This window comes from Mustela nigripes, chromosome 1 (genome assembly GCF_022355385.1).
Source record: "Mustela nigripes isolate SB6536 chromosome 1, MUSNIG.SB6536, whole genome shotgun sequence".
NCBI classification, from domain to species: Eukaryota; Metazoa; Chordata; class Mammalia; order Carnivora; family Mustelidae; genus Mustela; species Mustela nigripes.
In genome coordinates this window covers 29,854,580-29,867,170 of record NC_081557.1, presented here as the reverse complement: position 1 = coordinate 29,867,170, position 12,591 = coordinate 29,854,580, and the positions used below count along the sequence as shown (strand labels likewise).

The 12,591-nt window shown below is 37.0% G+C and overlaps 1 protein-coding gene across 4 annotated transcripts in view; it reads left to right on the top strand.

Annotated features, from left to right (window-relative positions):
• Positions 1–12,591, top strand: part of GAS2 (growth arrest specific 2) — a 127,950-nt gene that overhangs the window by 80,402 nt on the left and 34,957 nt on the right. Inside the window, exon 8 of one of the 4 annotated variants that reach the window (XM_059388577.1) lies at positions 6,796–6,849. The exons of the other annotated variants lie outside the window; for them this stretch is intronic. Within the exon in view, the coding sequence (XP_059244560.1) occupies positions 6,796–6,849 (54 nt within the window). The remainder of the gene's footprint in view (positions 1–6,795; positions 6,850–12,591) is intronic. 4 annotated transcript variants of the gene reach the window in all.

The window sequence follows — 12,591 nt, the reverse complement described above, 5'->3', positions numbered from 1 at the left end:
AAGGACATGCACCTTTCACAATATATTTAAGTCTCAGCTACACAGGAGTGTATTCCTTTTATCATTTTTACTTTAAATATACTCCAAATGCAGATGTCATTACAATTGCATAATCAATAGTGCCTGCAATAAAGAAAAGAATATAAGGTGTTTGCCTGACTGTATTACAATAGTGATAAAATTATAACAGTATAACAGTATTTATTAGGATGAGATGTTTACTTGTATGCCAGATGCTATCCAAAAGGCTTTATATGTTTAATAGGCAAAACTAAGCAGAATTTTCTATAAGATATATTATCTGTCCTGATATCTTTTTCATAGAAATCAGAATTTAATTCTTCTGTTACCAGTAGAGTCTTGTGGAATCTTTTTGCTAATTGTAGATATTTTTTTAAGTGGGTTAATACTATTTCAAGACCTCTTTATATCAGACCTTCACAGTTAGATAAAATCTTCATCTGAGGTTCCATGTTAACACGCTAATGGTTCAAGATATTTCACCACTCCCTACCCCACACTTTGAGAAATGTGACTACTTAAGGAGCCTAAAGAAAAGACAATGAATAATTTAGTTGGAAGTCAGCAAAGGAATTTGAAATCTTACAGAGTCACCTTCTTTCTACTACGTTTGAATTAGATCATCTCCGATCAATGGAAAGGTCAAACACCTTGTTACTGATTCTTTATAATTTCTTATTTACCATATAAATTCTTCAGGTTTATACCTGTGTGGTAAAGATCAATTCTCTGTAACAAACCAAGCAAGAGAGGCACACAAGCTTGGTTGCCATAGCAACCCAACCTGGCCGTGTCTTCTGGGACTGGCTGTAAGGGAAGGTCCAATGATAGGGAGTGATACTACTTTCTTTTCTGCTCTTACAACACATTGATTTACTGTGAGTAAAAAGTAGCATAGTTCAATTGCATACCTTTCCTGGTAATGAAAAATGACCTGTCATATAAAAATGCAAAGGAGTTTCAAACAAGTAGCAGGGAAAATAAAACTTTCATTTATCATTGTGGAAACAGCCGTTAATCAGCAGCTGGATGTTAAAATTCATTTTGTGAGTGACATGATTCTAAACATTTTATCTAATTTAAAAATTTATGTGAGCGGTGATTATGATTTCAAAGCTATTTCATAGCTTATATTTCTTTTCTATGAAAAACTATGGCCATGTTTGCCTCTAATGTATGTAAAATCTTAGGCAGCATTTAGCGTTCTAATCCATGGTGAGAGAAGGGAGGCTGTTATTAGAACCCAAATTGGATCCCTTTCTTTGCCCAACTGCCCCCAAACTGAACACTAATTCAGGAAAAGCAAGCAATGACATTTAAAATGTATTCAAACACTTTAATTTCAGATTTTAAATTCTTTTGGGGGGGGGACTATTTTGCTCCATTAAAGACACTTTCATTGGTTTGTAATTTATTCATGTGCAATGAGGCTGAGTGAATAACAGGGATATAATTTACACTTTGGTAGCACATCTCTCAAAGGACTTTGCAAATGGTAATAAGTCCTCTTCACCTCTTTTTTTCTTGGGAAAGGCAAAGATCTTGGTTGAATGCAAAATAAATAGTGATTAATCATTACTGTAAAAAAAATTTACCTGATGGAGATCTCTCTTTCTGAGATTTATCTCTTGAATTTGAAAATCTTTAAACATGGAGAAATTCAAACTTGACTTTGCCCAAGATTGCACCCAATACACCATTGGACACCACTTTTGAAAGCAAGAAAAAAAAAAAGTGATCTGGTATGTTACAAGAATGAAAAGATTAGTTAATATATTGAGATAGTTCTCTGTGTTCTTATTGGAGAATTCACTATTCCCTTCATTGAAATGTTAAAAGGTAGATCAAGTGTGAAAGAACAATAAATAAATGAAGACTTAGAACCAAAGATCCCTTTCCCATGAGAATTTGTCACTATTGGCCACTTAGCATTGAGAAGGTTTTTAAAAATTTCATGTATTTTTCAGCTGACATGATAAGCATTTTTATTCATCTCCAATGGGATTTACCATGGATTTACCATTTATTCATCTCCAATGGGATTTACCATGCCTTTAAGTTGTACAATACATGTGTGACTCTATTTCACCTTGAATCATTTTCTTTTGCCATTGCACTGCAGCTAAATAAATAGACACCACTACCGAACTGGCCACAAATCAAAATTATTTAAACTTACAGAAGCATTGGAAAATTAAGCGGCTTCATTGAAGAGAAGCCTAGATCCTGTGATCTGCATTTCCAATTTCTGTATTGCTATAGCCTTCCTGCCATTAAGATAAATTTGCCTGTGTGTATGTCTTATATAGTAATATGTGTGTGTATATGTGTATATACTCACACATCTCTGTATATGTAATGAAAAGGCACAATATTGATATTGAATATCAATATAGATATTGAATATCAATATTGAATATTGAATATCAATATTCAGTGATTTGGCATTTTGATTGTTATAAAGTTCTCACATTGATTTTTTGTGTGTGTGTGTGTGCCTAATATCTCCAGTTAAGGGTTTTGTGAAAAAAAGGTAAACGTTTTATTTTGTCTATATTTCTTTACATATACTATTTACCACTCACTAAATGCTTGCTGTGTGTCAGTTGCTTTTCTAAGCACTTGCCTTGAATTCTTTTATTTAGCCCTCACAACTGTTTGAGATAGGCACTATGATTATCTTTGCCTTAACAGTAAGGAAACCAAGCATGTGTGAGCAAATTACTTCTCAAAAGTCACAAAGCTCTAATAGTCAAACTTTCTTTGAATTCAATAGATCTGATTTGAAGGCCCATGGTTTTAACTCTACATTATTCATTCTATTTCAGACCACCTAGTCTTTTGGCAAGTCATATTGTGAGTATTGCTGCTCAGCTTTTCAGCATCCATTGTTAAGTGACTCACACTTCATGTACAGCTCCTAATTTGCTTAGACTTTTGTGGGTGGGCTCTGAAAAATGGAATTGAATAGCTAACCCCTGTTGCAGTGTACCCAGTGAAGAGTACCCAGGAAGCAAAGAGTCTTATAAGTCAATAACACCCCCTAAAAAGAAAAATCAGAAAAACTAGCCAGAATGGATTTCACACTGTTCAACATATTCATTGATTTTCTTTTCAATATATTGACCAGATTTGAAAAGTCTTCTGAAGCCAAAGTTTATTATGGGAATGAGGATACTAAGGGGTATTTTCAATTTACTGCAATTATTTATTTCCATATTTTCATTTACAATTTGCTTTTATGCAGCTAAAATTAAGACCCTTTAACCTGATTATGTATGAAAGGATTTCCTATACATGCTATGGTGGAGTAGGGAGGTGAAATTGTCTTTTGTACATTTTTATATTTTTATTAAAGGGTCTACAGTAAACTTAAGAGGAAGTACAATCTGAACATTTTTGGCATAGCAAATGATGTTTTTGAAAGCAACTTCCCTAAAAATGGATGCCAAGTGATTTTTAAATAACATCTGTCCCTAACTTTTTATCCAGGTACTTCATGGTGGTAGAGTGTATCATCTTAGTTTTGTATGATTTGTGAAGTACATTCACCTACACATCATCTCATTTTATTTTCATTACTTTGTGAGAGAAATCAGTATGATTGTTAATTTTTATATCTCTCTGATGAGGGGGAAATTGTAGATAAGAGAGATTTAACAACTTTCCCAAGGTAATCCAGCTAGCAAGTGGTTGATCTAGGATTAAATAATATCATATTTTTATATATTACATTTTGTATATTTTAAGTTCCATACAATAAAATGTTTTGCGAAAGGGAAAGGAATGAAACTGTTTCGTTATACACAATGTGTCATGTTTGAATCACTGATGAGTCTTCTAGAAGCCAAAGAACAAACCAACGTACTATCTATCATTGTAAATTGTACATAATTTGTGGTGCCTGGCTGGCTCAGTCAGTCAGTAGAGCATGGAACTCTTAATCCCAGTGTCATAAATTCAAGCTTCATGTTAGGCATGGAGCCTAATAAAAACAAAATACATATATACATACATACATACATACATACATACATACCTAAAACACAAATATCCCATGGGTTCAAGTGACATAAATGGTTTGTAGCAAGGTTCATAAGAGACACTTTGCAAATGCGGCCATCTTGAGTTTGGACTGAATGTAGTCAAGATGGTGGAAGTTTTTTATTGCAACATTGACTATAATAAATTAGGAGTCATTTATTTAGTGTTATCTTTTTCATAAAATCAAGTGGTTAACTGTCTGCATGACTCAGTCATTTTAGATTGCCTTGCATTTCTCCTCTAAACTTGGCATTTTTGAATTTCAGTTTTTCAGTAAAAACATAAACTTTCAGTCCTAGACCCAGCAGGTGCCATTATCACCTAACTGCCAAGACTTTCATTGCAAGAACCTTACTCGTTCAGATTTTAGTTCACCGGAATGGTGTGTTCCCATTTTATTAGTATTAACATTTTCATTTGAAGCTGGGTTGTGTGTGGTTTTAGAATATATTCTGCCAATTCCTGCCATCTTGTTAGAAGCATACTAAGATCGTGAGGAAATCTTTGTGTAGGTTTAGGAGGAACAAGGTATAAGAATTTGATTTTAATATTGGTCTTAGGATATATACTCAATTTGCTTTATAGCAATAATCCTGATGTTACCAAAAAAATCCAAATCCTGGTGAGTTATTTACCAATATTTTCCCTGTTTCCCTAAAAGAACACCAGCAAGAAGTCATTACTTAATGACATTAGTCTTCTAGTTGTAGCTTTCTTTTACATTGTCATTTCTTCTACACACTTTCTTATCTTACCAACTTCTAACCACCCCCACACTACACTCATATTGTTCTTCTAATGCTCTTGGCTACTATAAAGAAAGGCCTACATTTTACCCCAGAGTTCTTATAATCTACTTTGTGTTATAGAAAAATTTTAGGTTACTATAAACTCCATGGGAAAAAATTATAATTACTTGAGATAGCTCCTTTTAAAGGAGTTTTTCTTCTCTTTTTAAACCAACCCATCCAATGTTAGATCTATTGTTTCCCTTGGTTAACAGTCTCTTTTGTTCTAAACATGTCATTTGTCATATATATTTTTTTTAATCCAGCCTCAGAGAATCTGTGAGGCAGAGATAATTAAGTAGTATGTCTGAAGCCTCATTTGAAGGCATGTGAAGGGCAGGGATGATTTCAAATCTCTCTTTCAACTTTGGCATTAGGCATAAGATCTTCAAGAGTCACAGTCTAAAATGTCAACACCCAGACAAATAGTTACCCATTGATTTGTCATCATTCACCAGTGTGTTAGCCATGATTACGTTATTCAGTCCGGGACTTTGTTTTTAAATAATCATGATGTTTTGAAGTCCTGGGTTGACAGAAAAATGACGGAAACTTATATGACACACAGAACCTTACGAGAATTGTTAATATCTTGTTGCCTGCCAACTTGATAGGACTAAGGTGGGCTTCAGCTTTGCACAGAGAGGCACTTTAAACTGCAAAGTATATGTCAACAAATTCCTTTTTCATCATGATGTCCACAAAATGCCTTTCTACCCCCTCTCTATCTGCAGTCAACGTGACAAAGAATTAGAAGTGTTCTCGGAAGCAAAAAGAGGAATGTCTCTCAAAATTAACCTTGAAAATCTTATCTGTCGCCTGTATTAACTCAATATCTTAAAACAAAAAGAAATTTCCCAGTGAGGACTGAAAGAACTCCAGAGAAACTTGAATTTTAATTGACATCTTGGCACCAAAGATTGACTAGGATCTTCCTTCATGTACAGCATCCTTAGATCTGATCGATAACACACTCATATATATCAACTAGAGGAAAGGTAAGGTTGGAATATTCTCTACATAGAATAGTTTCCCCTTTGAATAATAAAAAAATTACAGCCATGATAATATCCAATCATGGGAAGGGAAACAAATATTTCCCAAGAATGACTTAACTTTGGAACTCTGATGCTTAGGCAGAGAATCTGGATACATCCTTCAATTCTGATTAAATAATTTTCAATAAATGACTTTTCAGGTAAACTAGGTGTCTCCTTGTGAGTCTGTGAACATTGTGAGATTAGAATTCTACATACATTTTAAACTACAACAGAAGGAAGTGTAGCATAGCTTGTGTGTCATACAATTTTCTGAGCGTGAACAAAATGGTAGTGCCTTGATAGTAAAAGCAAGTGCCTTGGTAATAAAAGCAAGAGGTCCAAATGAATAAGGAGAATGGGCACCAGTGAAGTCAAAACAAGATGGCAGGATTTTCCCCTAAAATAGGAAGTTTCATGCGGAAAATAAACATTTCATTTACTTAATTTTCTCTCGTATTTCATTAGATCTTTCCTAGAGTGTATATGCTTTTCTGATGGAATCGAGACACAGACTTAATGTCTGCTTCTCCGGCAAAATTACCTTGCATGTATCACATGATTTTAACAAGCGCTCTGAGCAAGGAGCAGAAGACCGAACGTCTCCAGGAAATATATCGCTCCAGCATGTGTGTTTTAAAATGACAATGGCCAGCACAGTCTACAATTCCCAGACTGTGTACGCTTCCGTTATCACTGACAGTGGATTATTAGGCAAGAAGACTTCCCTTCACTCTAGGATCCAGGGCAGTAGAGGAACCCTTCTTACTGCAGCTTGAGAACAAAGGTTTTCGCTAATCCTGTCACAAAAGATCCCAGTTTGCATTTTCAGGTGATGTTCCTGTGCTTCTCTGCAATGGAGACGAAGAGCATTTTATGAACTTTGTATCTTCTTGTTTCAGTAGGGTCTTCATGGTTGTTACTATGTCTCCACAGCCAAAGCAAAGCAGACATTTAAGGTAATTACTTAGATAAGTAAGGGGGAAACCTCACCACTTTGCTTTCACTGTGGAGCCTGGGCCTCGATTAAATGAGGGTAGTTGGGCATCCGTGCGTGAATATTGTACCTGCTTTCAAATTTCCAGTAAGGTCTTAAAATGTTGTTTCTTCTTTGGTTTTCCCATAATACTTTGTAAAAATAGCAACGTGGGGCTTACTGCGCATGGGTCACAGACAGTAACCCAGTGATTTCTGTCTTTTCTTAGTATAATTTCCACGCTCCAGTGTGTTCCTTCCTGAGCTGATTATTAGAATTATTTGAAAGTATAAACCTGGATTTGGCTTCTATCTCCCGTATCAGCTTCATCTTTGCTTTAAAATATTTAAAAGAAGGTACTTGTGGGATAAAAATGAAACACAATATCACTTCATTATATTTCTATACTATTCACTTTGCACAAATTGCCCTTTGTGGTTTAACACATGGAACCTTGAGGGCCCCTGCCAGATTTTGTCTTCTGACACCACACCTAACCTCCCCGTGTATTAGCAGTGCTTTAACAAACACATGTGATTTACCACTTTAGTACAATAAAAGTTAAAGAGGTGGGGAATGGAATAGGGTGTGAATTTAATGCCATGAGGTTGCCAGTGTAAACAGAAATGTTGGCTCATTTTTTAGTTTTCAAATATCAACAATTATGATCTAGAAAAAAACCAGCTTATTCAAGTAACTCATCTATTCCACATAACCATAAAATGATTATTAGAAATGCCCCATTTTGTAAACTCAGCTTTATACCCGATGACCATATCTTGAAGCTAATTATGAGAATTAGTCTAGATTTCTAAATATACTTAGATTGTTAAATACATTTCTTTATCCATAATTTGTCCCGTGATTCATTTACCAAATATATGAAGGTGCTCTCTGATCTGACAACTACCAGAAATCCTGAGGATGCCCTTGCTCTGTAAGCTCTGTTTCATTGTAAGGATCATATTTTACAATGTAAATAATGGTCATATACTGCTAATAATTCTGACAATGAAACAGAATTTAATTTGTTACCCATACTGATAATTGACAAGAGACAGAGATGCGTTCCCGTAGTCACTTCTTTTTTTTTTTTTTTTAAGATTTTATTTATTTATTTGACAGAGATCACAAGTAGGCAGACAGGCAGGCAAAGAGAGAGAGAGAGAGAGAGGAGGAAGCAGGCTCCCTGCTGAGCAGAGAGCTGAATGTGGGGCTCGATCCCAGGACCCTGGGATCACGACCCAAGCTGAAGGCAGAGGCTTTAACCCACTGAGCCATCCAGGTGTCCCCCGTAAAGTCACTTCTAAGGTCTTCTCAATTAACTTGGGAAAGTTGCAGAACATCAGAGTGTGGGACCCAGTTGGGGGTCCGAAACACTGGGTGGAACTTTTCTTGGACCTGTTGGAAGACGTTGAGTAGGGACCTTGTGAGGCAAGTTATTACTAAGTGAAGGTGAAATCTAAATCAGGTGCGCTAATCTGGCTGTGACAGCCTTGACTCCCATCTATTATTACCAAAGACGACTGAACCACTCTTGCTGTCTGGGTGCAGTTTTCCCTTGTCACTATTCAGATGTCACTTGGTTAAAGAAGAAGACATTGTCTTGCAGGTTTTCTTTGTTTGAAGAATATGAGTGACTATGTTTCTTTTACTACTTAAATCGTTGCACCTCTCCATGCTTCCCTGAAAATTAAATAGTTAAAAAAAAATCCGTGATGCCTCCTGAGATCACTCTAACTTCAAAGATTTTTAAAGGAGCATATAGATTGCGCTAGAAAGTCAAGAACCTGATTACCTGCCAGTTCACACCATGATTCTTCATAACTTAAGGGTGAGTCTCTATAGAAAATCTTTGAAGTTAGTGTGATCTCAGAAGGCACTGTACATTTTATAGGGGAGTTTTGTATTGAGGCTGGCATGCCAGTTCTTTGGGGACAAATTCACATCTCCCTTTGGGGAGGCTAAAACCTGTGCAGAATTCTCTTCTTGATTTTCTCTGCCTTCCCGTCTTTCCCCAGAGAAGATGCAAAAAGGAAAGGAGTATAATTTGCCAAGTTTTTTAAGGTGACATCCCTATCCTGGTTCCCTTGTTCTTTGTAGTACAGACATAGGATGACAACACTGGCATTGTCCTCATTGGAGTGAAAGGAGTTAAAATCAATATCTAGACTTGCTTCCTGGAGGCATTTCTCAGAAATCCTATAACGCCCAAAGAAAGTGTTTGGAGCTAAACTTTATCATTTGGTAAGCATGGTTCTTCCAGGAGTTATTTCTTCTTTGACTCTTGAACCCAGGAGGTTCTGGGAGAGTACTAAGAGCTTTCTAGACAGTGCCACACAGGATTTAGGAAGTTTTGTTCCACCTTGGACCCAAGGTGGCTGCCATCCCTGAGGCTAACAGAGGCCAATCCCCTAATTCTTCCTCCTCCTGGAGGCTGTAATCTGCCTCTTGTGGTTCCACTTTGCTTTCACACTGTTCCCTGGAGGAAGCTCAAGCTGTGGGCTTTCTGACTCCTGCAGGGGAGGCTGTCAGGCTATGTTCTTTCTTGAGTCTCATTAGCCAACTCAGTACCCATTTCCAGTTTTCCCTACCTCGTTTCAAACACCTTTCCACAGGTGGAACATACATTCTAATCCTCTTCCCTCTTAATATCCACGGCTGTACCTCAATCCTATCTCTCCAATTTAGACCTCCTTCAAATCTGGCCCTGTCTGTATAGGCCTAAAATTGGCCACCCACCTTGGGACTTATTCCGTTTGAACTATTGTTCTCTCTCAAGCAAGATTATATTTTCTGCCTGCTGTCATCAGCACTTACGACATCAATTCTTTTTATTCCCAAAATGTCACTTGCCACCGCAGGTTATAAAAAAGATGGCAGACATCATTTTAACCATTTAGATTACAGCACTTTCCACACAACCAGAGGCTAGCCCAGGAGGTGTGGAGGCACTTAAAAGAACTCCACCCAGTGTTTGCAGTCTGGACATTCCTCGTTAAATACATCGAAGTTCCGTTTTCATTTTTTGCTCACTTTCATATTCAGTGGTCTTCGAACCAATTTGCTTTGTAACCAGTATCTCTCTAGAATAACCCAGTGTGTTCTCATATTGCCAAGTTTTGAGGCTACCACAAGGAGCTTATCTTCATCCATGTTCTCTCCCTGACTTCTTTAATGTGAAAGATTTCAAAACAAGAGTTATGTCTTGGATTAAAATATATTTCGTGTGCCATTTTGAACAGTACACTGCTACCATATTTTAGAAGACCAATTTCTGGACTGTTGATTTGTTTGGTAGCAAAGCATTTGAAAATTTATCTAAGAGACTCAGTTGAATTGCTTTGGAACAGTGCTTCAAGCAGAACTTGTACCTTGACTTTAAGAATTTAGAGCATGTTGGGGGTGACATCAAAATAAGTTAGAAATCTACTTTTCATTAATCTTTCATTTGATATGTTTCTTGGGGTTAGATTTGGAGTTGGAGTTCCCAATAGAGCGTTACCTATCTTGGAGTTTTTCTGTTAACCTGGACTTCGGGAATCCAGAAAGGCTACCAGGGGAAAGAGAAATCTGCGATGAGAGTCAGAGTACAACTGATGTTGGCGAACAAGAGTAGAAGGGAAAGTGTTTCAAGCAGAATCAGAAAGGGAAGAGCATGCACAAAGGCTCAGAAGCACTGGAGGGAAGAGAAAGGGACAAAAAGAGGAAGAATGAGACATTATCAGAATTCCTAGAAGCACTGCCTTCAGACCGGAAGACAAGGGGAGGAGAGAGTGAAGAGGGCCATGTAGGCAAGGGGAGAGTTGGGGTAGGCACACACCCAAAACCATCTCATGAAGACCCTCCTGTGTTATGAGAGCTTTGGCTTTCTCCTGAAGGCAGTGCAAAGGTGTGAAGCACTTTTCAGTGGGGAGAGATAGGAATAGACTACATTGCAAATCACGCAGGCTCTAGTGCAGAGGTGGAATAGAAAGGGTGTAACACTGGACCAACACCCTCCAACCATGTTGGCTTGGGAAGTGGGCTGGTCATGACTCTGGCAGCTCAGCCTGGAGACCTATCTGATAAAAACCTGAAATATAATGCACATTATGGTATACTGGGTGGGGCTATCTTAGTATATAGGTTACTCAGAATTGAAACACTGTCCCTTAAACAAAATATCTAAAAAGCAGCACATTGATTTTGGCTGGGTTTCAGTAGGTCAGAATTTCTGCTTGTTAATAATTTTTTAAGTTTTAAGTTAGTATTATTTCTTTGGTGAGAATTTTACATAGAATAAAATTGTAAGTTACTTGTAGAAACTAAAAGAGAATGACAGGAAATGGTGTTTTTAGATCTTACAACTGTGATGTTTAATTTTCTTTTCCTTCCTTTTTTTTTTTTTTTTTTTTAACCTCTGGGTAATATCAATTGACAGGAGTCAAGTAAATTCATAAAAAAGGCACAGGTTGGTGTTCCTATCAACAAGCTTTTAGAAATCTGTTACCCTAAGCTCTTATTTTCCAGATGTTACCTAGTTTCTCAGTCCAGGTCTGCCTGCTGATTTAGTGTGTATTTCATTTAGCAGAGCAGGGCTATTAAAAAAAAAAAAAAAAATACAGTGCTCTGCCCCCAGTAAGCCCAGAAGTGAGACCAAGTCCTTTTCAATGAAAACTATTCCTTGGGCCAAGAATCATCCCCAGAGTATTCTTTGGCCATTTACAAATTTCTTTACATGAGTTCATTATGTTTATGCCCAGAAAGCAGTGATTCCAGATGTGGGATCAAGTTCAGAGCTCTTAGAGGTACATGTTAATGCAACTTATCCTCTCTGGTTAAGTCTGTGAGTGGTCAGCAACAGATATGAAGCACCTACTATGTCCCAGATACAAATTTCCTGGTTAGAACAGTGAACAAAACTGTCTCCCTTCACATTCTGCTGTGGGGAGACAGACTATAAGCAGGTAGGACAAGGGTCAGATAGTAAAAAGCCATATATAAGTATCTTAGGTTTTGGGGGGTCCTACAGTTTCTGTCACAACTACTCAACTCTATTGTTTTAGCACAAACGCCATTTAAGACAATGCAAAATGAATTAAGCATGGCTGTATTCCGATAAAACTTTATTTATAAAAGTAACATGAGTGCTAGATTTGTCCTATGGGCCCTATTTTGCCGGCCCCTACATAGATCGATAAATAAGTGGGCTGTTCTCATGTACTAATAAGAAATAAGACAGAACAGGATAATATAGAAGAGAGGGACTGGATGTGGCTATTTTGACATCAGTGGTTCTTTGTGACTGGAAGAAATCAGTATCCAAATGATCAAAGAGCAAGTTGACGGTGTCATCTGTCTTTCTCTTAAAGTATATATAAACCTATTCAAGTGAAGTGGCAGATCATAAAGGTATAGAAGGTCGAGACTGTATAGATTAGCTAGACACACACAGGGACCTAATAATAGTTGTACTCTTGCTCAAGAGAATTTCAGATATCTTCCCATAATGCCCCAGTCATCACCAATTTGTATTGTCTCTGAATTTCCATGGCATATATTGAATGATGGTACTAACTAAACACCAAGAAAATACAACATTGGCCAGTATGTCTTTTGTGGATGTTGCCTTTTGCTGCTCTGAAGTGTATGAACCCTGCTTTATACTAGTTTCTATCTTAAGTGCCTAGTTGGTGTCCTTATGTCATTGGCACATGATGAACCATTAGGTTATCATATCATG